Source organism: Hyperolius riggenbachi, chromosome 6 (assembly GCF_040937935.1).
Source record: "Hyperolius riggenbachi isolate aHypRig1 chromosome 6, aHypRig1.pri, whole genome shotgun sequence".
NCBI classification, from domain to species: Eukaryota; Metazoa; Chordata; class Amphibia; order Anura; family Hyperoliidae; genus Hyperolius; species Hyperolius riggenbachi.
The window spans coordinates 41570299-41597566 of NC_090651.1; the positions used below are offsets into that span (position 1 = coordinate 41570299).

Genomic DNA, 27268 nt, shown 5'->3' on the forward strand with positions numbered 1-27268 from the left:
CTGATCGGCGTTAGGCGGTCCTGGGGCTGCCAACGCGGTCACGCCCATCGTCGTGACGCGGTCATCAGGTATTGTAGTTAAATGTAAGTGTGAGTCTGTTAATTAAAAAAAAAAAAAAAAAAACTAGAATATTTGGTTAATTTTGGGCATTTATCACTACTATTAATCATAAACCACTATTAATCATTTATCTGAAAAAGTTTTGAAAGTCATTAAAAATATTTTAATATTTTAATATAGACTTTTTTTAAACCTAGATTCATGAGCTGCAGATAGAAGAATTTAATGGTATTTGGCCAGATGATGAATTCACGAGTTCAGATAAACTTACCAAAGCCCTGGAGAAGCAACTTGTAGAACCAATAAAATTTGAGTACAACCAAGGTCAAGTTGGAGAACTACACCTACCGAGAGGTGTAACAGAGACTGCGGCTAATCTCCTGAGAGGCATTGTAAATATTCTTCAGGTCACAATCAAGAAGAATCAAAATGCATACATTATGCAAGAGGTAAGTGTCCCCCTTCATAAATGTTTTTACTTTATAGCAGACCCAAGCTCTTGTTCGGCACACCATGAAAACACATATAGTTGCTAAGCAATTCACTCTGTGTGTATTTAGAGAGATCAGCCTAATTAGCCGTTATCAGCAAGTGCTGCACTGCTAAGTGCAGAGAGTTATCTGATAATATGTAAACACTGAAGGTTAACATTTCTGTGCTCCTAGAATTGTCCAGGAACTTAACACTTGAGTATTTTTTAAGGGATTTCTATTAGGTATAATGAAGAAATGTTTTCTTTAACCACTTTTTTACCAGTGATCTCTGGCTCCTTAAGGACCAGAAACCGCTGGTACAAAAAACAGGGCCATTGTGATCAATGTGAATCAATGAGTTTGGCACAGTGATCACGGGGTCAGGAGCCAATGAAATAGGCAAGGCCGGGCCGCCCATAAGGCGGAGTGAGGCGGTTTCCTCAAGCGGTAAAGTCGGGTGACCCCCTTCCTGGCTGTGGGGGGGGGGGGGCGTGTTTGGCGCCGAGCTGGAGGGGGTATCAGGCTGGAAGGGGGTATTGGGCACAGTGGCGGGTAGTGGGGTCAGACTCCCCCTCCCTCACCTGGGTCCCCTGATCTGCACTCCCCCTTCAGCTATTAAGCGTAGCAGCCAGCAGCGTAGTACTATCAGGCAGTGGGCGGGGATGACTCACCTATTCCGCGACCCAGCGTGCGTTCCACCCTCGTTACTTCCTGCAATGCCGCCCACTGTACTGTAAGTGGACAGCATTGCAGGAACTGACGAGAGTGGAACACAGAAGAGGTGAGTCATCCCCGCCCGCTGCCTGATCGTACTATGCTGCTGGCTGCTGTGCTTAATAACGGAGGGGGAGCGCAGATCTGGGGACCCGGATGCGGGAGGGGGGTCTGACCCCCCCTCCCCACCACTGTGCCCAATACCCCCTTCCTACCTGCTACCCCCTCCAGGATACCTATTCTGGGGGGGGGGGTTATTATACTCAGGGGGCGGCAGCATCTCACAAGTTTGCCTCGGGTGGCAAAAAAGTCTAGAACCGGCCCTGGAAATAGGCCATCATACCGATGGCAGGGCAAGCGGGCTGCAGCGTCTCAATCAGCGGTAATGGTGGGGGCGTGCGGTGGGCTAATTGAAATCTACACCCTGGCAGGAATAACAGAATCCAAACAGGGCGTAGATTTCAATTAGCACAGTCTGGTAGCAGTTAAAGGTAAATATACTGTGGCTTATCTTTTACAGGTTTATCTTATTTTTATTAAAGGGTTAGGTCTATGTGGGATTGGGACTGTACACACACCATAATGTCATCATGTCACGTGTTACTTTAGATACCCTTTGAGTTATTTTCAGAAAAGATCTGTCCTGTCCTGATTGTCTAATTATTATTTTGTCTAATTATTATGAAGTGACAGATGTACTTTAAAGAGAATCTGTACTAAAAAAAAAAGCCCCTGGAGGTACTCACCTCGGGAGGGGGAAGCCTCTGGATCCTATTCAGGCTTTCCCTGTCCTCCTCAGTAACATGGTGGTCTCTCTCTGCCGCTCGGAAGACACCGCCGACAATATGTCAGGCTGTTCAATATTTACCTTCCCGGCTCCAGTGGGTGGCGCTATTGTGGCTCTCGTCTTGGAAATAGACGTAAATAGCCGAGCCCAGTCAGGTCCGCTCTACTGCGCAGACGCCTTGTGCCTGCACAGTAGAGCAGACCCTACTGGGATCGGCTACTTCCATCTATTTCCGAGAGGAGAGCCGCAACTGCGCCTGTGCTGGAGCCGGGAAGGTAAATATTTACATGGCCGCCATTCGTGGACATGTAGCGAGACCACCGCGGGACGGAGGAGGACAGGGGAGGATGGGGGATTCTCTTTAAGGCAGGGGTCACATTTGCCTGCTTTCATGTGCGTTTTCTGCACAAAACTGATTTCAACTGAGAACTCATGTTAATCTATGGGCTAGGTCACACTTTCATGCAGATTTTGTGCGCAGAAAAAACTGACATCTTGCGCAATTTGTCAGTTTTCTCTATGAATTACATTAGCTGCTGTAAGGCAGGGATCACTCTTGTATTTCAGTTTTCTGAAAAGTGTAGAAAACTGAAAGACAAGTGTGACCCCTGCCTAAATTAATCTGAACCTCTGGGATAAATACATCAGCCGCTGAGGTGCATGGATATAGCAGAAAGGCTTGTGACTATGTAACTTAAGTGGCAGCAGAGTACATTCGAAAGACAGGTATAAAAATCAATGTTTTGCCTTAAAGAGGAACATTAACTATATTAGCTGACTGTTATTCCCATTCCCACGAGAAATCTTTACATTTTCTCAAATAGATCATCGGGGGGTCTGTACGGCTGATATTGTAGTGAAACCCCTCCCACAGTGTGATGTCATGACCTGACAGTTTCCTTTCTGTGAACCTTGCATTGTGGGAAATAATGTTTTTTTCCAACTGCCAAGCAAGCAGTATCTCGCTCTGTGCATAGATCTCTCAGTAACAAACATCTTGTACAGATCACCTGGCAGAACTAAAGATGTCACCCCCTGTAATACATTTCAGAATGTAAATCAGGGAGAGGAAAGATTTTACAATGGGCAAACACTGACTAGATAATCTATAAATTAATATTGTAAATAATCTATAAATTAATATTATTCATTCAAATAATAATAAAAAAAATCTATTTACCCGGGCTCTGCTTTCAGACAGCCGGTGGCCCAGGGTCCCTTCTGGTGCAGATGTCCGCCTCGCCAGGTCGGCATCTACTGCACCTGCGCGATAGCCGCACTTGGTCACACTCACGTGGTCTACTGGTCTGGAGTGTACTGCGCAAACGCAGAACTACTGCACCTGCGCAGTATACTCCAGACCACGTGAGCGCAACTGCGAGCAGCTCTCACGCAGGTGCAGTAGATTCCCGTTGGCATCTGCACCGGAGGGGACCCCAAGCCACCGGCTGGGAGCGAAGCAGCAGCGAAGCCACAGGACGGCTGCCAGGGGCTGGAGGAAGCCCCAGGTAAGTAGATTTTTTTTCCCAGCTTGCATCTTTCCTTTAAGTGGTTGTAACTTGTAATATGCTCAGTACCTGAATAAGCAGAGTGGGATTTCATAAAGTCAGTAATTGTAATATAAAAGGTAAAAAGAAAACCCACACATAAAACAGAGTAGGTTGAGTTTTGAGTTGGATCGCTCTGTGACAAGTTCACTGGGTCATCCATGAGACTGAGAGCTACAAGCTTTCATCTCAGAGACAACAAAGTAATATCTTCAAGAAGAGGGTCAACAGAGGGTAGAGGTGCCCATGGAGAGAACCGCAGCGATGCTGTCCGTAAAATGACGTTCTTCACAAGATACATGGAGACGTTTATTGGACAGCATTGTGACATATATAAATGTTAACATCAAGATGAAGACGGTAACATTATTCCAGGGAGATCTGTTTGAAGAGCTCTTCATAGCACTGGTTGCAACCAAAGACATCCTGGCAACAACAACAAAAATAGAGCAAATTCTTCAAAACATTTGTCATGTGGTCGGTTCAGAAGCAAAATGATCTGCCGTGAATGAAGTAACAGATAAGGTGGCGGAAAGGACACATCTATGAAGCTCAGTCTCTTACAGCTCAACAGCTTTGGTCCAAAGGAGAAGTTTTGAATCCGAAGGAGAGCAAGACACTACAAACCTGGACATGCCTGGCTTTGCTTACCAAAGAAAAATGTATTTTATGATGCATCAAAGAACAGTCCTTGCCTTTGGATCAAAATTATACTATGATGTTGGTTGATCTTAACTGTTGTGAAAGTGAATGTAAATTACCGGTCATGGTGATGAGGACTTCCAAGCATCCTTATGGGACCTCATTCAGTAGGCTCTGCTAGGGATGATCGGAAAGTGCAATTTCCGATTCCCAAGAATTCCGGAATTTCGTCCGCGTTGTATTCCGTAACCGTTACATTCCATCGGAATTTTGCATAATTCCGCGGAATTCTGCGTTCCGACAGAAAAATTTCAGTAATCTCAATTGAAACCTTGTTTTTGATAAATCGTAGGCCATAGTTCCTAGTGGCTGTCCCACCTGTGTTTTTTTTGTTTTTGTTTTTTGCAGCAGGAGCTGTCGCGTAAGCCATGGGACCAAGAGGTGGTTCCACGGCGGTCATTATAAGTTTGGTTTAGAGCAGCAGGAGTTGTCGCGTAAGCCATGGGACCTAGAGGTGGTTCCGCGGCGGTCATTATAAGTTTGGTTTGGAGCAGCAGGAGTTGTCGCGTAAGCCATGGGACCTAGAGGTGGTTCCGCGGCGGTCATTACAATTACAATTGGTGCTGAAATGATTCAGATTTTCATGCAGAGATCCTGTTGGTTGGTTTTTGTTAAGCCTCTAATTGGTGCTGAAAATCCGATTTCCATGCAGAAATCTTGTTGTTTTACTTTAAGCTTCTTCTAGAGTCTTCCTTGTGATTGGCTTAAAAAAAATCCGCATTGAGACGGAATTACGCATAGCAATTCCGGGATTCTGTCGACAGAACGGAATCGCCAATTTCCGACTGGAATCGCGGAAAATAGAATTCCGCGGAATGCTGTGAGCATCCCGAGGCTCTGCCTCCCAGGCCTACTTGACTAGTTTAAAAAGACCCTGAAGTACACTTCAGCCCAGCTCACATTGGCATAAGAAAACAGAACTTATCCTAACGTGTGAACGGATTTTATGTTAATCGATAGGATCCGTTCACATTGCTCCACTGCAACGGATGCTTTTGTCCCATTCCACTGAATGGACCACAAGTTTGGGGATGGAGAGATATTTCCGGATTGACAAATCTTTCACATTTATGGTGCCTAACGGAACAGAGGGTCACGGATCAAAAACTGATGTCCAATAAAAACGGATTTGTTTTACGGATCTGTGTAGTGTGAACCGGAAAAGGCAATAAAAACTGAGCACACAGAATAGTGATACATCACTTAAACATAAGCACTTCTCAGATTTAATATAAAAGTGGCAACCAACTGCAAAAACCTAAACACCCTTCAACATAACTGCCATTTTAATTGTGATTGTTTCTTAAATGGTACCGTGCATCTAGGCCCCTGTGGACTTCACTACAGCACCAGGGGCGTAGATACATGTATCTCACTCTTTTCAGCGGGGCGCGTGCACGATCACACCCGTGATCCTCCAGCCCTCTCCGGCCTGATCACTATCACATCGCTGTCCCCTGCCTTCTGGATCCTCGGGAATGGGTCCCGTACGTTGGGTCAGTCAGCGCATGTGCAGTGCGCCTGCACCCACTCCCAGCTGCAGAAACAGGACAGGGACACACACGTGGCCGGGCCGTGCATGCGCAGTAAGCTGTGACTGGTCAAACTTACGGGACCCGTTACCGAGGATACAGAAGGCAGGGGATGGTGGCATGGGAGCGATCGGGCCAGAGGGGGCTGGAGGAAGCCCCAGGTATGTATACATTTCTTCTATCCCCCCATCTCAGGTTCTCTTTAATCAATACTAATCACAGCTATTAATTAGCACATTATGATCATCACTACACCAAACAGTATCCCTCCTGCAACCGCTAAACCTGACACTATCACCCCTACTACCACTAGTTACTACCACTGCACCTAAGACTATCCCTCCTACTACCCCTGCACATAATATTATCCATCTCACTACCACTACTTACTACTTAAAACCTACACTAGCCTCAATTCTTGTATATCCAACAAATCCTTAAGCAAGCTCATTTTTCTCTTGGATATATCATAATAGTACGTGCTAGCCTGGCTTCAGTATGCAGCATTGCAGTGTGTTGTGTTGGTGGTATAATGGTTAGGATAGCAGCCTACAGAGTGGTAGGCCTGGGTTCTATTCCCGGCCAATGTGAGTTGGCTTTTGACATGCTACAAATCCTTAAGCAAGCTAATTTTTCTCTTGGATATATCATAATGGTACATGCTAGGCTGGCTTCAGCATGTAGTGTTGGTGGTGGTGTAGTGGTGTAGTGGTGAAGTGAGCTACCTACCACGCACTCAGACCTGAGTTCAATTCCCAGCCAAGGTATGTAAGCTGGCTTTTGAAATACTACAAGTCCCTGGAAGACGAGACCCTCCTCCCTCTGGGAGGAAGGAGGGAGATAGGTTATCAGGTAGAAATTAGTTAGGTGGGGAAAATAAATTTGAATTCTGTGGAATTTAAAAATTTTCCGTGGAATTCCGTTTTAGAGCTATAGCAATTCCGTTCCGTCATATCGGAACCGTAATCACCAAATTCTGTCCGGAATCGAATCCAGCGACCATCCCTACTTGATGCATCACATCAGTGCCTGAGCAAAAAGGTTCCTCAAGTTCTTTAGTTAACTGTCTATTTATTCTTTTTCTGTTTTTTTCCTGTCTGCCTACCACCTCCTTTTACTTTGTGCTTGATCTCCAATCTTACTTTTCTTCCACCTGCTGTACAACCTCTCCCATACTTGCAACATACATATTCAAGAAAAAGAACATAGAAACCAGCGATGTGGCCTCTACCACCTCCTACCAAAGCCTTTAGCAGCCGCAGAGACCAGCATGCCCTGGCTGTATAAGAGATTGTTTGAGGCTATTTCACTGACATTGAACACGACAGCAGATGCTACAAACCAAGGTTTTTTTAGATTGGTTTATTAGTAAACAGCCCAGGACTCCGCAACAATTCAGCATTCATACTGTTGATTCAAAAGGGACTCAATATTCCACACAGCGTCCAAGTATGACCTCACTTGTCCTATCCTTTATTCCTGAGAGAAGGTCCAAATGTGATTGCCCCATTGAAATCGTTCTTGCCTGTGGCTGTAGCTACTAGCCCTGAGGCTCCACGGTCGGCCTCTGCGCAAACAGATGATCTATCATGTCTGATTGTTTTGAACAATATCAGTCGTTTTTTGCAAACCAACAATGGTCAGCTCAGCCTGGCGTTTTGGAAATACACTTAACTGTATGTTTCCCAAACCTGATGGCGTATGCTTGTTCGTCATCTAAAGCTAAAGCTATTATTCAGTTCACAAGTTTTTGCCATTGTGGACCCGCTAACCCGATTACACGTTTTTGAAATCCTTATGGCCCCTTCTAGAATAGGCCTTTTTCATTGTGTTTCCTTGCCCTTTCTGCATGCAGGGCACCGCAATACCAATGAAAGTCTTTGGGGCTTTGTACACTTACCACTAATACACTTGCCCTAGCCGTCTCTGAGCCGTCGCAAAGTCAACATTATTTTCGTTCCTCCGCGGCAAGGCAGCAGAAGTCGAACGGACCTGCCGTGTGGCCTGCCTCTACCTCTGCCTGTTTTGCCCATATTGGGGTAGATGAAGTGAAAGGTATGCACTGACTTGACTAATACAATGTGCAGTCACACAGGTGCAGTGAACAGGTATGCAGTGACTGGTATCAATACAATGTGCAGCTGTCATACACACAGGTACTGTGAACAGGTGCAGTGACTGGTGCTATATAACACTGCGTGCGCTGACGTAGGTAGGTGCACTGAACAGGTAGGTATGCAGTGATTAGTATCACAAATGTGCAGCTGTCACACACACAGGTACCATGAACAGGTGCAGTGACTGGTGGTATATAACACTGCGTGCGCTAACGTAGGTAGGTGCACTGAACAGGTAGGTATGCGGTGATTGGTATTACAAATGTGCAGCTGTCACAAACACAGGTAGTCACTGAATGTGCTGGAACAAACAACCAAGCAGTCCACAGCGCTCAATCCACGAGGAAATGAATATTGGTTCTAGCTTCCAGTGCATGCAGCTCCAAAGTCTTGTGGGAAAAAACAAGCGTGTGTCTAAGAAGTAAGCAAAAAATAGGAGCGCTCTCTGGTGCATTAAACCTTTTAATCACTTCGCAAACAAGATAAAATCTACTTACAAAGATAAAATCACTTTTAAGCATGTAGCTAAAATCACCAAGGATTCCGACTCCTAACCTCCGTGTAGCAGTGTCACCTCACGTTGCAACCTCACTGCGGCCAGTAGCGAGGGTTGATGCTCCGTGTGCCGGCGGTGTCTGGGCAGGGGGTGGGTGGTTCCTCGATCGGTGCGCCAAATTACGTCATTACGCGTTTCGGCGCCGTGCGCCTTCGTCAGATCCTGCTTACTGAATGTGCTGGGCCTGGCAGTGGCACAGTAGGAATTACCAAGGGGTCAAGGGCCAGCTGCGACTGACTGACAGGGCTGTATATGCAACACAAGTGTCTGTGGGATACACACACACAAAAAAATAGATCACAAGAACAACATTAGCTCTCAAAAGAGCTGTTTTGGGGTGGTTTTTAGCAATAAGTATCAGCAAGGAGCAAGCTAACAAGCCTAACAAGAGCCTAACTAAGCTTTCCCTATGTCTACAGCTGGTTCTCTCCCTTCTCTAATTACTGCAGCCACACAAGTGAGTTAAAAGGCTGACGCTGCCTGCCTTTTATAAGGGGGGGGGGCTCTCAAGGAGGGAGTGTAGCCTGATTGGCTACCCTGTGTCTGCTGACTGTGATGTAGAGGGTTGACCCTAATAATGTAGTATAGGGGGCGGGTCGAACTCGCATATAGTTCGCAATTCACCGCGAACGCGAACCACGGAAGTTTGCGCGAATCGGTTTGCGGTCGAACCGTTTGGGCCATCTCTATTGGCTTAGCTTTATCATTCAGACTCTATTCCTGTTGACTGAAAATGTTAGAAGTTAGAACATACAATCACAAGCTGGTAGAGAAGGGGTTTTTTTTTAAATGTCATCCAAATACATTAAATACAAGGGATCTTGCAAGGATTGTGAGGTATGTATGGCAAATAGATAAGACCCTTAATTTACTTTCCAACTGTGTAGACTTAGGCTGACTGAGTTTTTACAGACCCCATCCTGTTCTGTGTACGCTCCTGAAGCCTGGAAATAGTTAACTGCATGTTACTGAGCAGGGGGTCAACTCAGGGGGGTACAGCGATTCCCAAGGGGGCAGTGGCACAGCTACTGTGTATGACGGGCAATAGATTTTGAATACAATGAGCAAATTGTGTAGTGGTGGGGGTAAAATTGGTCAGTGACTGGCCAATCAAAATTGAAGGCAGGTACCAGGCTTAGCAAGGCGAGCTCTCATGAGTTATGTGGTTGACAGTGGGTGAAGATAATGATGGGTGATGATGACTGATGATGATCAATGTAGGACATTCAAGTAGTAAAGAGGTCGGCACCACTCCAAGCATCAGGAAAAGCTCTTTTATTGCATCACCATTGTGGCTTAACAATGACAAACGTTGTTTCGGGCATAGCCCTTTTTCAAATTGCAACAGCCATTGATGGCTGTTGCAATTTGAAAAAGGGCTATGCCCGAAACAACGTTGTCATTGTTAAGCCACAATGGTGATGCAATAAAAGAGCTTTTCCTGATGCTTGGAGTGGTGCCGACCTCTTTACTACTAGAATGCTTTGAGCACCTCAGTGGACGCAGAGGTGAAGGTCGAGGCACACTCATCTTCTTTCTGGTGTGGAGCTCCTCCTGACTACAGAGTGTATAAGATCAATGTAGGACATGCAATAAATGATGACAATGATGGAATTGTGCTCTTCTCTTTAACAGAATGGCATTGCTGGCCTGTGCAATTCCAACTATATCATTCAAGAACATCAAAGTACAAATCAATTACACATCATGAAATCAGTAAACCTGAATGAGTGTGAAGACCCCGCGAGACTGGTTACTGGAAATGCGTATTTATACACATGCCACAAGTGCCTACAAGTAAGAACTTAAAATCAGAACTGCTATTTTGTTTTTAGAGAAAGGGTGAAGGGGTTAAGGAAGCCATAGATAGGATACTTTGGTTAGCTGAATCATTCAGTATTGTATCAGCCAGTAGGTCAGAATGAATAAAATTTTGCCTTCTTAAAACAGAAGGTATTTGCAACAATTCAGCTTTAAAGGAGTACTGTAGGGGGTGGGGGGAAAATGAGTTTAACTTACCCTGGGCTTCTAACCGTCCTCCGCAGTCATCCTGTACCCGCGCAGCCACTCACCGATGCTCCGGTTCACTTCTGGAATTTCCAACTTTAAAGTCGGAAAACCACTGCGCCTGCACGGCTGTGTCCTCGCTCCCGCTGATGTCACCAGGAGTGTACTGTTCAGGCACAGAACATACTGGGCCTGCACAATACACTCCTGGTGACATCACTGGGAGGGAGGGTGCGGCTGCGCAGGCGCAGTGGTTTTCCGAGTGCACAGTCTGAAATTCCAGAAGTGATCCGGAGGCAGGGCCCGGAGCACCAGTGGCTGCGCGGGCACAGGATGGCTGCGGGGGACAATTAGAAGCCCTGGGTAAGTTCAACTCATTTTCACCCGACCCCTCTACAGTACTCCTTTAAGCAAGCAACTGTGGTTTCCCATGATGCATTACTCCCAAATAAGCAAATCATCTCTTCATGCTTCTGAAAGCCAAGCTCACATACAGAACCACCGGTGTATAGTGAGCCTAAAGTTTAAATGTGTTAGAGAGTCACATGGATCCAACATACATACTGCCTGTTTTGGACTTGCCTGGCATGGATTGATACGGGTCTACGGGATAGGGCTTGGACTTAGTACTATAGTACCCATATAGCCCATGGTGACCAAGAACCACTAGGGAAGTATAAATGGGCTAAAAGAGCCTGAAAAGCCCTCTTACTAAAAAGCAACATAATCTATTTTTGCCTTCTTAAAACTGAAGGTATTTGTGATAATTCAGCTTCAAGTGAGCAACTGTGGTTTCCCATGATGCATCACTCCCTGAAAGTTGTGTGATTACTATACAACGGTTCAGGATGTATGCCTAGCTTTCAAAGGCCATATATATATATATATATATATATATATATATATATATATATATATATATATATATATATATATATATATATATATATATATATATATATATGTGTGTGTATGTATTTACCCTGTACTCTCCTCTTTTGCCTGATTTGTTCAGGTAAGCCCCCTTACTGATCAAAAGATTGGTGTCGAGAGGACTTTGTGTTGTACTATTGAGGCCTGCATCCCTTTGTCCTGCACCATTAAACTCTACACCGGCATTCAGCATCAGCACCCAGGGATTGAGAGGATTGTAGTTTTTTAATCACTTTTTATGCCGGTAAGCACTATCCTGACTCCCTCTCAAGGGCCTAAACTGCATCCTCGGAATCCCCACATTGCCTGTCGCAACCTCTTTTAGTCACCCACCTCTTGACCTCCTAGAAGAGACAGAAGGAGATCCGGCCACTGTGGATGGCCTCTGACTATTCAGAAAAGCGCTACTAATTTTTTTTCAAAAATGTTTATTTGCAATTTCATAGCATATAAAATATTTCTTGATGTTTTCATCTCTTGAGAGAAACAAAAACTTCAGAGCGGCCGCTACCTACAACTATGATGTGAAAGCAACAAAGAATGGGGGTAGACTGCTGAAAGCGGAAGTCCATGAAGTTCACCAGTTTACGCCGTTTAATGAGATTGATGGAGCTGTTATGGTGGAAGCAAGGTATGTTTTTATGACTTACCGCAAATCTAAACTAAATCTTGTAATTGGTTGAATGGAACAGAGGCGCCCCAAAAAATAAAACATGTTAAAAACACTTTAAAAAGTGAGGTAGTGGTGGAATTTCCTCCCCATTGAAGACTCAATTTGTTTTGTTTAGACAAAAGTTTTATTGTATACGCCACAAAAAATGTGATGCGTTTCGTAGGTCTGTAAGCTGCTTCTCTGGACATATAACAGGAGCAAAAGTGTTGAGCTCTGTAGGCAGGGCGCCTCCGCCTGTCAACTGACAGCTCAACGCTGTTGCTCCTGTTTTTGCCTGGGGAAGCAGGTTACTGAACTACGAAAGGCATCACATTTTTTGTGGATTATACAACGTTTTTGTCTAAACAAGTCTTTGAGTCTTCCAGGGGGAGGTAAGTCCACTGCCACCTCTCTTTTTAAAGTAACATATTTTATTCTTTCTGGCACCTTTGTTCGGTTCTACTATACTAATTACAAGCTTGTCCACCCTTGGTGGAGGGATGTATCCCCATCATCTATCTACAGTACATAGAGTGACTTCTTAACCCAAATGGGGTCAGATTTAACCTGCCCACCTACCTATACAGTGATTGCCCCAGTGGTAACCCACCCTTATGAGTATCCATTGACATCGAGATTATCTTATTTAACTAGGGACCTTAGCCCGTTTATTAACGGGCTCTAGGTCTGTCACCACCGCCACCTGTCAACCCACGCTCGCTAGCCTGGCCTGCCCCCTGGCTGTCCTGCTCCCGTCCCAACAACGGCTGACCCTGCGGCATATGCGCAGTAGCACAGACGCAGACACACACACACATGGACATGGGATGCAGAGACACAGGGGTTTAATTAGGGAGGATGCATGACCATAACATCCTACCATTGTGGCTTTGCGATTTCTCTTTGTTTACTAAACTATATCTTCCTTCACTTGATCTTATCTCTGCCATTTTCTGCATACTTAAAAAAACATTGCTTTAATAACTCACACTGACAACTCACCAAACTGGGCAAAGTGCATTGTGTCTTGGGGTATGCCATCTTCCTTTGTGAAAATTCTGAAAAGGACATTACCCTCACTTCAGGTTGAGGTTTTTGAGAAAAACCAAAAGTAATTTCAAACATTAGCTAATAAGAGGCAAGTTACTTAGAGTTCTGAGCTCCCTATATTTTAACAAAAAAGTTAAACTGTAAGCAAGCTAAGAAATAGATATGGGGCCTGATGCGCTAAACTTGTGCAGGGATGTGATAACCTGTGCATACATTAACGTTGGATAATTCATATTACTGGAGTCACTATTGTATTCTCTCGAATTCTTTCATGTGTTAGCAGGTGCAAAATATGGGCTGGTAATGAGCAGTCAGAAACCCATCAAGCACATGGGTCCCCTTTAGCTCTATTTACTAGCCTGCTATACTTGTCAGCATATTTGGAGTGGGGAAGCAAAACCTCCTCCTCACAAAACATCTTGTCTAATATTATTTCTATAATACTTTTATCCTGTTGAACTCAAAGCCTTGAGAGATCTAATCACGCAGGGTGCACTCAGTAGGCCTCCCTAGAGTGTTAAGGAGTCTTGACCAAGCAACTGTGGTTTCCCATGATGCAGTTAGGCAGTGGCTACAGCTCCTACATTAAAGAAAGTGTCATTAACCTGTACACTATCTAACTATCGACAAGCATACTAGATATATAAAATTGTCTGACAGAGTCATAGCAGCTGAGTGCATATCAGTAGATGAAGAGTGAGTGGGAATTTGCTGATGATTTGAGTACAAGAGGAAGTCTGTGCCATTATATAATCCTAATAAATCATGCCAGGAATGTGCATGGCAGCAAACAAAATACAGTCTATACTGTATGTGTAGATTTAAGGAGAGAGACAAGCTTGGGAACATTACCACAAAGAATGTCTTCTTTATTTTTGCATGTATGACGCATCAAACTGTGCACAGGCAGTACAGAAAGGCTGGTGGATGCAAGGATCAAAAGATGCATCAGATGTCTCCACCCACCACCCTTCCTGTACTGCATACATTCTGATGCTTTTTACATGCAAGTATAAACAAGACATATACTTGAGCTAACAGTTCTCAACTTTTCTCCCTCCTGAGTACTGGAGCTTGAAGAAAGAGGACATTGGGTGGGAGCCATATCTTATCAGTCAACAAGGGGAAAGTCTGAACTCAAGTTCAGAAGACTGGAGGCCACACACTGCAATGAAGCTGACAAGATTCCTTAGTCAAGCCTGGAGAATACCTTAAAGAGAACCCAAGGCGTCAAACTACATAAAAAAGTAAATACCTAAGGAGATCATTCAGAAGCTTCCTACGCTCTTCTCCAGTCCTCCACCGCTGCCCTGGACCCTCCTTAACACTGGTGTAAGGCCTATCAGAGTATCCACTTATGATTCAGCTCCAATGCCCCAATCTAACCCCACAGTCTTCACCTTATAAGGTGTGTCAACGCTTGAACAGAAGGTGAGGTGACAACACCTGCAGGCCTTTGATTTGCAAGGTATTGAAAATGAATGCAGGGTGAGCGAATCAATTTCAGGCCAAATTTTCAGGCCAAACAAGACACACAGACAATGGCAAAGCCCAGTAACAATCCAGGATCATATATGTGAGATCAGATATGCGAGGTACAAAGGGTAAGGCAAAGGCAAAGTCGAGACAATCCGAGGTCAATCCAGGCGGCAATCAACAAGGTCGGTGTACAGGCAAAGGTCGGTCCAGGCAGCAAACAAGAATGGTCAAGGTACAGGCAAGGGTCAATTCCAGAGATTCCAACAAGATTAAGTATAATAGCACCCAACAACTAGCCAAAGCTCACGCTATCACGGGCAATGTGTGACTGATATAGCAGACTTTATATACAGACACTAAACCAATAAGTGGCCGGCGGCCACTTATACAGTGAACCAATCAAACTGCAACATCCCTGCCTATGTGTTAGCTGATAGAGGTTCAGCTGACCTGAAACACAGCCCTGCCTAAGTGTCAGCTGACTAACATGTCAGCTGAAACCACACTCTGCGTCGCCTAGCAACATAGGATGGACGCCTAAGCAGACGGATCCGTTCTCTACCTCCAGCAGAGCGCCCCCCCCCCCCCTTTGCTATGGACGCGGGGGTTGCCATGTGCGCGCGAGAAGTGCACAGCGCTGGAAGTGCCACGACGCGATCGGCGTAGACAGCCGTGCCGCTGGATCCCGGAAGTAAGTCCCTGACAACTGGCTTCCTGTATAGGTGCGGCCGTATTCACACAGATGCACTACAGCCTCCCTCACGCCTGAAGAGGATCACGGCCTTGAGGTTCCTACTGACAAGCTCTTAATAGCAATCTTTGGGGGGTACGGGCTCGGTGAAGGGGGACTGGAGGATGGTGTGGAAAGTCTCTATAGGATCCAGAGGCCTCTTCTTAGGTAAGTATTTATTTTGTACCAGAAGTTCGCCTCAGGTACACTTTAAGCAAACTCACTACTAGAGGAGAAGACATAAGGATATTCTGCAATAAGGATGTGAAGAGTATTCAGTCATTCCAGAAAGTGAAGATGAAGAAGCTGGGGAACCCAGAAGAAGAATTTTTAAGACTCCTTTCAACATAATAAGTAACATTCTAGAATATTTAGAGTGATGCTAATACATTTGACACTTACTAGGAAGATCCCTGTTCTCATTGAACAGATAAGTTGTGTTTATCTGATTGGTTCATTGCTGGGGCAATTAGATGGCAGCATAACCTTTCCACCCCAGTAACCCCAAAGTGTAAGATAATGCCTGAAGAACTCCTGGGTAAGGTGCTTTGGGTGGAAAGAGGGGTTGCTGATAAACAAAGCTGTAGGGCACCTACATGCTTGCCACCAGATCAATTTGTGCAATAATTGATACTAAAAACACTTAAACAGTATACATTATCAGGGGCAAACCCAGGATTTTCAAGAGGGGAATTCCTGAAAGGTCTCCCTCAGCCACGCACAATACAGTATAATAATATGATAGGACATCACGCTGGGCACACAAAATGCAATTTCCCATTTGACTGACAGGATCTAATGATTACTTCCTAATTGTCCAATCTGCTCCCGATTGACAACGGGATAGATCAGGAGCAGTTTGGATACAGATAATAATGAGGACAGCCAACATTGGTAATGAATGGAAAAGTAAAGCATTCACACAGCAGGGCACACGGTTGGGCTCATACCTGACTCTGTTAAACTCCCCAGAGCTGCTCCATGCTCTGTACACACGCTGCTGCTCCATGCACTGTACACACGCTGCTGCTCCATGCTCTGTACACACGCTGCTGCTCCATGCTCTGTACACACGCTGCTGCTCCATGCACTGTACACACGCTGCTGCTCCATGCTCTGTACACACGCCGTTGCTCCATGCTCTGTACACACGCCTTTGCTCCATGCTCTGTACACACGCCGCTGCTCCATGCTCTGTACACATGCTGCTGCTCCATGCTCTGTACACACGCCACTGCTCTATGCTCTGTATACACACTGCTGCTCCATGCTCTGTACACATGCCGCTGCTCCATGCTCTGTACACATGCTGCTGCTCCATGCTCTGTACACATGTAACTGCTCTATGCTCTATACACACACTGCTGCTCCATGCTCTGTACACATGCTGCTGCTCCATGCTCTGTACACATGTCACTGCTCTATGCTCTGTACACACACTGCTGCTCCATGCTCTGTACACATGTCACTGCTCCATGCTCTGTACACACACTGCTGCTCCATGCTCTGTACACATGCTGCTGCTCCATGTTCTGTACACACGCCGCTGCTCCATGCTCTGTACACGCCCTGCTGTTCCATGCTCTGTAAACACGCTGCTACTCCATCCAAAGTCAACTGTAGCAAGGAAAGAAAGGCTGCAGTGCTGTGAGCTGCAGGATGCCTGCAGGTATTCTGGTATCTCAACTTGTGCCTGTCCCCAGACACTGCACTGGCCCTGGTCTGAGGGAGGATTCTGGGCAGCTGTAATCTTTCCCTGCGTTTGCCTATGATGATGTGAGGATAACTACATAGGCTTTGTAGATAAGCAATTTATGTCCAAACAATTCCAAATGGAACTTGTTAGGACAGAAACCTGGGAAGACGTGTTAAGCCCGATATACAGTATATAGAGCAACTAGATGGACCATAATAGTGCAAAAATAGTCAAAAAGGTGCAGTGAAAAAAAAATGCAGAGGTAGTGTCTATTGGCGGAGGGGTGGGGGGGAGCTACACCTGGCAGTAGTGGGGGGGTTCGGGGGCCCCCAACTTAAGCTTGCCACAGGGCTCCAGGGCCCCTTAAAGGAATTATCAGGCAAAAAAGATGAGTTTCACTTACCTGGGGCTTCTCCCAGCCCCATGCAGCCATCCTGTGCCCTTGTAGTCACTCACTGCTGCTACAGTCCCCCGCCGCCAGCTAGTTTAGTTTTTGCCGACATCTGGGTTGGCGGGCCGCATTGCGTACATTTTTACCCATTCCCGCTGGTGCAGGAACATTAACACATACATTTTTACACATTAGTGGTGCACCACTAACGCGTAAAAATGGAAGTGTTAATGTTCCTGCACCAGCAGGAATGCATAAAAATGTATGCATTGCGGCCCGCCGACCCGAGGTCGGCAAAAATAAAACAAGTTGCCGACGGGGGACTGGAGCAGCAGTGAGTGACTACAAGGGCACAGGATGGCTGCATGGGGCTGGTAGTAGCCTTAGGTAAGTGAAACTAATTTTTTTGCCTGATAATTCCTTTAAATTGGCCCTGCTAGACAGCTAGACATGCGTTGCGGGTGGCAATTATACCGCTTTATAATAGAGCCCAAGTGGCAGTGTAATGGTTCTGTTGTGGCCTCTTCCTAGAAGCTACTTCTTTACTTGTATTTTTTTAGGCCTTTGTTGCACACTATTGTAGTGTTTAGGTGCTGATCAAATTCCTTCCCTGCTGGAGAGAGTTACCTCACTTCCTGTCAGAATAGGAAGTAGCTGCAATTCTACCAAAGGGTAACACCCAATGAAATGAAAAGAAACATTTATTTTTTTGCCTGGCTCTCATCTAATTTTTCACCTGACATATTTATGCTTATATTTTGTGTCTTCCGAGAGTCGCCCTTCACTATGATACCTCATTTGTGTAGATAACTCCGGCAACACAACATGAAAAGGAGGAGAGGTGAGCAGAAGGCTCTTCAGAGCATCGCACACTCTGTTCCAGCTGAATAACTCGTGCCCTACATAGAAGTGCGGGAAAAACGCACACCTATTTTAGCAGCTCCTATTTGAATGAAAAATCTAAAGAATATAACAAAAGCAAGAATGAAAAAAAAACCTCTCCACTGTGCAGCCTAAAAACTTGTTTTATTCAAGGTGTACAAATTCCCCTCTAATACCGTACGAGATTCATATCATTGTTACTCTCCTTCATAGGCAGAAACTTGTATTAGCGGCAGTTCAAGAGCAGCTTCATTCGACCCCGGAGAATAATGACTATATTACCAAAGAGTCGCTGCGCTATCACTTTGAGAGAAAACTGATTCAAACTCCTATTCAGTTGTTAAGAACAAAAAATGCAGAGAACCAGGTACGTGACGGCTAAGAATATCCTGCCGGCTTTTTGTATTTCAGCATGCTATGCATTTTTCAGAGTGAGGGAAAAATACATGTAATTGGTGCCTGCGTAACAATGGAAAATCACCTTTGGAAGGGATGAGTAAGGCTGTGTCCTTGTGCAAAAGGGTTTTGAATTAAGAATGGGCACTAGTTACATAGTTATTTGGGTTGAAAAAAGACATATGTCCGTCGAGTTCAACCAGAGAACAAAGTACAACTCCAGCCTGCTCCCTCACATATCCCTGTTGATACAGAGGATTGGAAGGCGAAAAAACCCCCACAAGGCATGGTCCAATTAGCCCCAAAAGGGAAAAATTCCTTCCCGACTCCAGACGGCAATCAGATAAAATCCCTGGATCAACACCACTGGGCATTACCTAGTAATTGTAGCCATGGATGTCTTTCAACGCAAGGAAAGCATCTAAGCACCCTTTAAATGCAGGTATAGAGTTTTCCATAACGACTTCCTGTGGCAATGCATTCCACATCTTAATCACTCTTACTGTAAAGAAACCTTTCCTAAATAAATGGCTAAAAAAATTTTCCTCCATGCGCAGATCATGTCCTCTAGTCCTTTGAGAAGGCCTAGGGACAAAAAGCTCATCCGCCAAGGTATTATATTGCCCTCTGATGTATTTATACATGTTAATTAGATCTCCTCTAAGGCGTCTTTTCTCTAGACTAAATAAACCCAGTTTATCTCACCTTTCTTGGTAAGTGAGGCCTTTCATCCCACGTATCAATTGTGTTGCTCGTCTCTGCACCTGCTCTAAAACTGCAATATCTTTCCTGTAATGTGGTGCCCAGAACTGAATTCCATATTCCAGATGTGGCCTTACTAGAGAGTATGCATTTAAATTTGAAGATATCATGATTTTATTGTTATTACTAACGATATGGTGCACGTTATGCTGAGGGCTATTGAAGGACTTCCTGTGTAAATGTGTCTGCCAGTCCCGCTGCCACAGTGAATGAGGCAATCAGTGCTGCAGTGCATTACAGTGGATGACAGCAAATGAGCACCACATGGGCTGCGGCCAATTAGAGCAGACCACAGCCAATTAGTGCTGCAGCCAATCAGAACTAGTGATGAGCAGAAATTACGCCCATGTGTAATTACGCATCGTAATACACAATTTCGTGTCATAATCGTAATGCGCAATTTCAGGGGAATAGTATAATTAATTTTGTCGTTGTTACCATTTGTAATTACGCGTAATTTATGCATAATTTCGTGCAAACTTTGGTGGTGAATAGCAAAGCCAGCATACATGCTATTGTTACCAAAATTGCTATGTATGTTAAGAATAATAGTGGGTACAAGTTACAAAAAGAATTGTTCAAAAAGACCTTGTCGTTTTTGTGCAAAATACCCGCCCCCCAAAAAATGCTTTTTAAACTGTAATTTTTCTGGGTTTAAAGTGAACCAGAGACGAAGCATCCTCATGTATTTTACCATATATATCAGTGGGAACATTAGAGAAAACTCCTACCTTGCTTTCTGTTTCATTATTTACTGTTCAGATTGCTTCTTATCAGCCCAGATAAAATCCCAGACTGAGCATTCAGTCTGGCTTTGCTATAATGACTCAGCTATAATGATTGCTGAGCAGAGCCACAAGGGGACAGGCTTGGGCTTGAAAAGACACCAGAGAAGACAGACTCAGCTATAATGATTTCTGAACAAAGCCAGACTGAATGCTCAGTCGGGGATTTTATCAGGGATGATAAGAAGCAATCTGAACAGTAAATAATGAAACAGAGAGCAGGGTAGGTGTTTTCTTTCATGTTCCCACTGATATATATGGTAACATACATGAGGGTGCTTCGTCTCTGGTTCACTTTAAAAACCATTTTTCTTTGCGTTTTTAAAATTAATTAAAATTATTATGCTGACTTGTACCCACCATTCTTCTTAACATATGTAGCAATTTTGATAGCAATATCATGTATAGGGGCTTTGCAGTTCACCACCAAAGTCTGCATGAAATTACATGTAAATTATGCATAAATTCATGCGTGATTATGAATGATTATACAAAGTCAATTGAATTACAAATCTGTAATTATGTATAGGCGTAATTGCGAAAATTTACACATAATTTGGCGTAATTAGCAGATCACGATCATCACTAATCAGAACGCTGCAGGGCAGGAGCAAAGCAGGTATAGTACTTCCTGTCAGGCAGGAAGTACCTCATTAGCCGGGGGGTGGCACAATGCTGTGTGATGCAGTGCTTAAATTCCATCCTTTAAATAGAAATATTTCTTTTTTTCAAATGTTAAAATGTACCTAAAGGGAAACAAATTGCCCCTAATGGGCAATTACCTCAGAGGAAAGCCTCCCTTCCATGAATAAGGATAGCCACATTGCGTATGCACAGGACATCCCGCGCCTACACAGTAACACAGAGCCATGCTCGTTCATGGTCAGGAGGACAGTCATGTGACCGTAAAATTCCAGAGCTTCCAGGATCGAGAAGGATGTTGGAAGCCTCTGGAGGATCCTGGGGCGCTGTAGGGGCGAGTTTAGAGGTGTCTTGAAGATGTCCTTTCTTATTTCAAAAAGTTGGGAGGTAGGACTAATTCTGAGGTGTCATCTAAAGATGTGAAGATCCATTTAGCATAACAATAATACATTTGTGCATACAGGCCAATTCACAAGATTCAAAAGCATTGAATAGAAACGAGGGACAGAGAGATTTGGTTCAAAAATCCAGAAGGGCAATTGGGATCTATGACTTTCCATTCAGTTTCTCTAGAGCTCTTCCTTAAAACGTGGTATTGACAGTGACTCCTGTTCTTTGTAGATTAGTGATCTTCTGCATCAGTTGGTGGAACATACCATGGAACCTCTTTCAAAGGCATCTCCACACAAGTTCCTGGAAATGGTGCATCACTTAAGAATGGTCAGCTATGAGCAAATCGAGAGCCTATGGAAACAGTTCTCAGCAAAGATCCATCACAGGTATGGAGAAGCGGGGACACACTCGGGCCTGCAATTGTGAACATGTTCATGCAAGTACAATTTCTATACCTGTGACATGTCACACTTACCATAAGACTGAGGATATGGAAAATGTGATCCTTGGACAACTGAATTTATACATATATCTTCCATTCAAAGATAGATTGGCCAGCAGGCCTATAGCTTTAAATTTTACAGAGCCACACCAACCCCACATGCAAACAGCCTGTTTCAGACTGTTGGTCCTCCTCAGTGCATGGCAGGGATTAATATGGCTCTATGGAATAGGGCTTGGACCAGTACAATGGAGTACTGGTCCAAGCCCTATCCTATAGAGCCATATTAATCCCTGCCATGCACTGAGGAGGACCAAAATTTCGAAACAGGCTGTCTGCATGTCGGGTTGGTGTGACTCTGTAAAATAGAAAGCTATTAGCTTGCTATACACCAGTGGTTCTGGATGTAAGCCTGGCTTCAGGGGTATAAAGAGATAACTTGCATATTCAGTAGCGGTGCATTGTGGAGGGTGACCACAGATGTTCACTTAACAGAGTTATCAGGCTTTTATAAGTAAAATAAGCGCTACTTACCCATGGCTTCGTTCAGCCCCAAGCTCCAGTCCCAGCATGTCCCTCGCTCCAGCCATTTGCCGCCGCTGCCTCCTGGTCCCCGGCGATAACGTCAGGCCAACCTGGAGGTCGGTCTGTATTGCGCCTGCGGCGCTGTCAATCACCGCTACATGGACCGGAGCGGTAAACGGGGCGTGATCGACAGCGCAGGCTGGCCTCCACGTCGGCCTGACGTCATCGCCGGGGACCGGGAGGCAGCGCGCGAGCGGCTGACGGTGGAGGTGCGGCAAGGGACATGCTGGGAGCTTTGGGCTGGATGAAACCCCGGGTAAGTAGCACTTATTTTACTTATAAAAGCCTGATAACTCCTTTAAAGAGGAACTGTAACGACAAAACGGCCCCTGGGGGGTACTCACCTCGGGTGGGGGAAGCCTCCGGATCCTAATGAGGCTTCCCACGCCGTCCTCCATCCGTCAGGGGTCTAGCTGCAGCCCTCCGTGCAGCAGTGACGTAATATTTACCTTCCTGGCTCCTGCGCAGGCGCTCTGACGGCTGTCGGCGCCGAAGTAGGCGGAAATACCCGATCGCCGTCGGGTCTGCTCTACTGCGCAGGTGCAAGTTTCCGGCGCCTGTGCAGTAGAGCGGACCCGACGGAGATCGGGTATTTCCGTCTATTTCCGTGCCGAAAGTCGCAACAGCGCCCCCGCTGGAGCCAGCAAAGGTAAATATTGAACTGACAGTCGGCACAGTCGCCGGCTGTTCGGAGGGCTGCGGCGAGACCCCCGTGGGACAGAGAACGGCGTGGGAAGCCTCATTAGGATCCGGAGGCTTCCCCCACCCGAGGTGAGTACCCCCCAGGGGATCTTTTTAATGTTACAGAGTCTCTTTAAAGCTGAATTATTGCAAATACCTTCTGTTTTAAGGAGGCAAGTCACACTAAGCGTTGCTTTTTAGTCGGAGGGCTTTTCGGTCCCTTTTAGTCCCCTATGCTTTCTAGTGGCTGCTCAAGTACTCCGTTGCAATCCAATGGGAGCCTGATGCTTCTGCCTGAGCTCCGATCTATAAACTGATGCTTGTTCTGTGCAGTGGAGCTGAGTGATGGTGACAGCAAGGGCAAAAGCACAACCAATACACAATGGTGAGCAATGGTAATATGTTGACGGACACGCAACGGAGCACAGCATATCCGCTTTGGATAGGCTGTTACTGCACCATTATGCATCCAGCATAGTGGGAACCAAGACTTGGAGGCAGATAATCAAATTCACCAGGACAGCCACGCAATTAACATTTTTTAAAATGAAACAGATTTGTCAGCCCCCATATGTCCATTAAAGGGACACTTAAGTCAAACAAAAAAAATGAGTTTTACTCACCTGGGGCTTCCAATAGCCCCCTGCAGCTGTCCGGTGCCCTCGCTGTCTCCCTCCAATCCTCCTGGCCCCGCCGGCAGCCACTTCCTGTTTCAGTGACAGGAGCTGACAGGCTGGGGACGCGAGTGATTCTTCACGTTCCCAGACACATTAGCACCCTCTATGCTGCTATATGGTATATGATATATGCTATAGCAGCATAGATGGCGCTATTGAGGCCAGGAACGCGAAGTATCACTCGCATCCCCAGCCTGTCAGCTCCTGTCACCGAAACAGGAAGTGGCTGCCGGTGGGGCCAGGAGGATGGGAGGGAGACGGCGAGGGCACTGGACAGCTGCAGGGGGTTATTGGAAGCCCCAGGTGAGTAAAACTCATTTTTTTTGTTTGACTGAAGTGTCCCTTTAACTAAGTTCAACATTACTGGGCACAAAGTTGAACCTGGACAGACTTTTGGAAAACTCAGTACCCTTCTGTTTATGTTTAGATAGTAAATTATTTTATTTTCAATATTTTTTTATTGGAATTTACAAAAATGTTTTAACAATATGCCAAGACATATTAAAACAATATAAAAATAAACTTACTTTTTACATTACAGCAGTCCAATGAGAAATATACTGTTGATTTTTCAAATATACATTCAGTTTCAGTTATACATAAACAGTGTATAATAACTTTCCCTTATAAATCAATGGCTAGATAGTAAATTATTTTTATAGAGCTCATCATATATTCTTTTTATTGTCCAGGAAGTCTGTAAACCTCCCTATTGGAGATACAGGCAGCAATTAAAACCTGATAAATCCTTAAGCTTTATTCCAATACCACCAAAAAGGATTTTATTTTTATCACGTATCACTGTATTCACAATAGAGAGATTCACTTACTTCCTGTAGTGTCACCAGTAAGAGGATCACTAGAAACAAAACACATCTGACAATGGTTCTGACCATTACTCATTCTATCTAGAGAGAGGCTCCCTAAGCCAAACATTTTATTTAGTTTGGCACTGCTATTGGCCTGAGGAAGCGGGCTCAGACCCGCGAAACGCGTTGCCTGTGCTATCACTAATAAAATCTTTTGTTGTTACAAGATTTTGTCATTATTGAGGTAAACTACCTCAATACCTTTTCGTTTTTAAACTGTTTTTAAACGATTTCATCATATACCAGGGCGCCTCTTTTACCCAAATAGTGATTCGATCTAGAAGTTAAAGATACAGTAACAGATTTGTCCAGAGTTCTGGGTAAAACAAAGCAGCTCCTAACTGTCCCTATTTTGGACGGGACAGTTCCTCTTTGGGAATCAAATCCCTCCGTCCCTATTTCTTCCTTATTTGTCCCTCTTTCAAGAATGATGTAGAGATCTATATTAACATATGTATTTTTCTACTGAAAAATGTGTTCTCTAAACTTTATCCCCATCCATTAAATTTATATAATTCTTATGTTAAAATTAAGGAAAACTAATGATGACAGAATGGACCAGTGTGGTTTGAATGATAAAGCTACATATTTGGCGTCTAAATTCCTAGTGGGATGCATGACGATGGGTGTGGTGGGGGAGTGGCTAGAAGTGTGTCAGGGGGCATGCCTTAAAGTGTCCCTCTTCCTTATTGTATCTCAGAAAGTTGGGAGGTATGCAGCCTGGAATCTGATTCTGGACCTTTAATAGCGGCATGACCTTGACCTTTGACCTTTTCTGTACTATTCAATTGTAATTGAGCCTTAAAAATGTTGCGATGTGTACACAGTATATTCAGAAAATATTCAGACTACTTCACTTCTGTAATCGTGCAGCATCATGCTAATCGCATGAAACAACCAGTGACGGAATCTGTGGAATTAGTGCACATTTCCTACAAAAAAAAAAAAACCTGAGGCCCCATTCACACTAGAGCGTTTTGCCGTGATTTATGCAAAACACTCAAACACTAGCGCTTTTTAAAAATGAAACCCTATGGGCCATTCTTACTTGGGCGATTTGCACTAATCACCGCAAATCGCCCAAAAACGGGCAAAAACGCCAAACACAAACGCGTAGCCTGCACCATTTTCATGCGATTTCCAGGTGATCGCGTTTCAGTGGTATAGAAGTGCAAAACGCCATCGCGCCAAAATCGCCACAGTGTTCAGTGATTTTTCCACGTGAAATCGTGCTTTGCACATGATATCATGCGCGTAAAACTTTACGCGTACATTTTTGTGCGCACTACATCGCGTGCAAACCAGCTTAGCACGGGCGTTCTAAGAATACACTCTAATAGGTTAGCACGCGAAGCGCTGTAGTTATCACGTGCAAAGCGAACTTATTGCGCACACGGCGTTACGCCCTACACGCGATAAAAGTCACCACGCGAGCGCTAAAACTTTTCACGCGCAACAACAACAAAAATGGCTTGCGCGCACGTTTGCACATGCAAAACTTTTAGGAGTGATAACTCAGTTATTACTGTTTTGTGAATCAAGCCCCTGGGGAATGCTATTCTGCTGATCATCATTGTCTTTCCAAATTGTGTGGAGTCTACCTGTTGATTAGTTGATTGAACATGATTAGCAAAGGCACTCACCTATCTATACAAGGCACCATATTGGCAAGGTGGATTTATACTTTTTTCTGCCCCAAGCCAAGTTTCTTCTTCCTTCCCTTCCATGTGTAGCAAAACCCCCTCCCATGTGTAACACAGTAAAATACCCACTCTTCATGTACAGCTCACTTGGCATTACCTCCCCTCTGCCATGTGTTGCTTTCCATTTGCAGCTTCCACTCGCTATTTTGTAGCCTCTTTTTCCATATGCATTATGCAGTAACCTATTTTCTGTATCCAGCTGCCCCCTTGGACAGCAGCCACCAAAGACCCGGGCCTTAGTGGCCTATACAGATTCGGCACTGCACATTGGCACTGTGTATCATAGCAAAAATTAAACTAGGCTGGGGTAGCCATTAAGGATTGCCTCAACAAAGAATCTAGCATGTATACAGGAGCCCCAAACTGTTGCAATCGCTGCAGGTGATAGTACTTGTGTGTGAGGCCTAAAGCGAACGTGATGCAAAAATTGAGATGCTTACCTATGGAGAGAGAAACCTCTGGATTGCACTTATACACAATTGGCAGCACGGACACGACAACCTCTTGTCAATATGTTTGGGCAGGGCCAGATCTAAGCCAAGGCCACGTGGGCCATGGCCTAGGGTGTAACAGGATCAAGGGCGGGTGGGCAGCAGGCTATACTGGGGGGAGTCATCTGGCTACCTATACTGGAGGGAGGGGGGTAATCAGCCTATCTTGGCTGCAATAGTGTATGAGTCACACACCTGAACCAAGCATGCAGCTAATCCATTCAGAATCCCCAGATCTTCTCCATGCTTGTTCAGGGTCTATGGCTAAAAGTATTAGAGGCAGAGGATCAACAGGATAGCTAGGCAACTGGTATTGCTTAAAAAGACACTGAAGCGAGAAAATAAAAATGATATAATGAATTGTATGTGTAGCACAGATAATTATTAGAACACTAGTAGCAAAGAAAATATTTTCATATTTTTATTTTCAGTTATACAGGTTTTTTTTTTTTTGGTTTTTTTTATAACATTGCACCATTCTCTAATATTTGCAGGTTACACACTACTCAGCATTCTGAATGATTTTACAGAGCA

The 27268-nt window shown here is 44.8% G+C and overlaps 1 protein-coding gene across 1 annotated transcript in view; it reads left to right on the forward strand.

Moving 5' to 3' along the window:
* The window catches only part of LOC137522040 (vitellogenin-1-like), a 337455-nt gene that overhangs the window by 146925 nt on the left and 163262 nt on the right, over positions 1–27268 (forward strand). The window contains exons 4-9 of the mRNA XM_068242060.1: positions 258–509; positions 10124–10285; positions 11911–12059; positions 18522–18675; positions 21515–21672; positions 25075–25251. Of these exons, the coding sequence (XP_068098161.1) occupies positions 258–509; positions 10124–10285; positions 11911–12059; positions 18522–18675; positions 21515–21672; positions 25075–25251 (1052 nt within the window). The remainder of the gene's footprint in view (positions 1–257; positions 510–10123; positions 10286–11910; positions 12060–18521; positions 18676–21514; positions 21673–25074; positions 25252–27268) is intronic.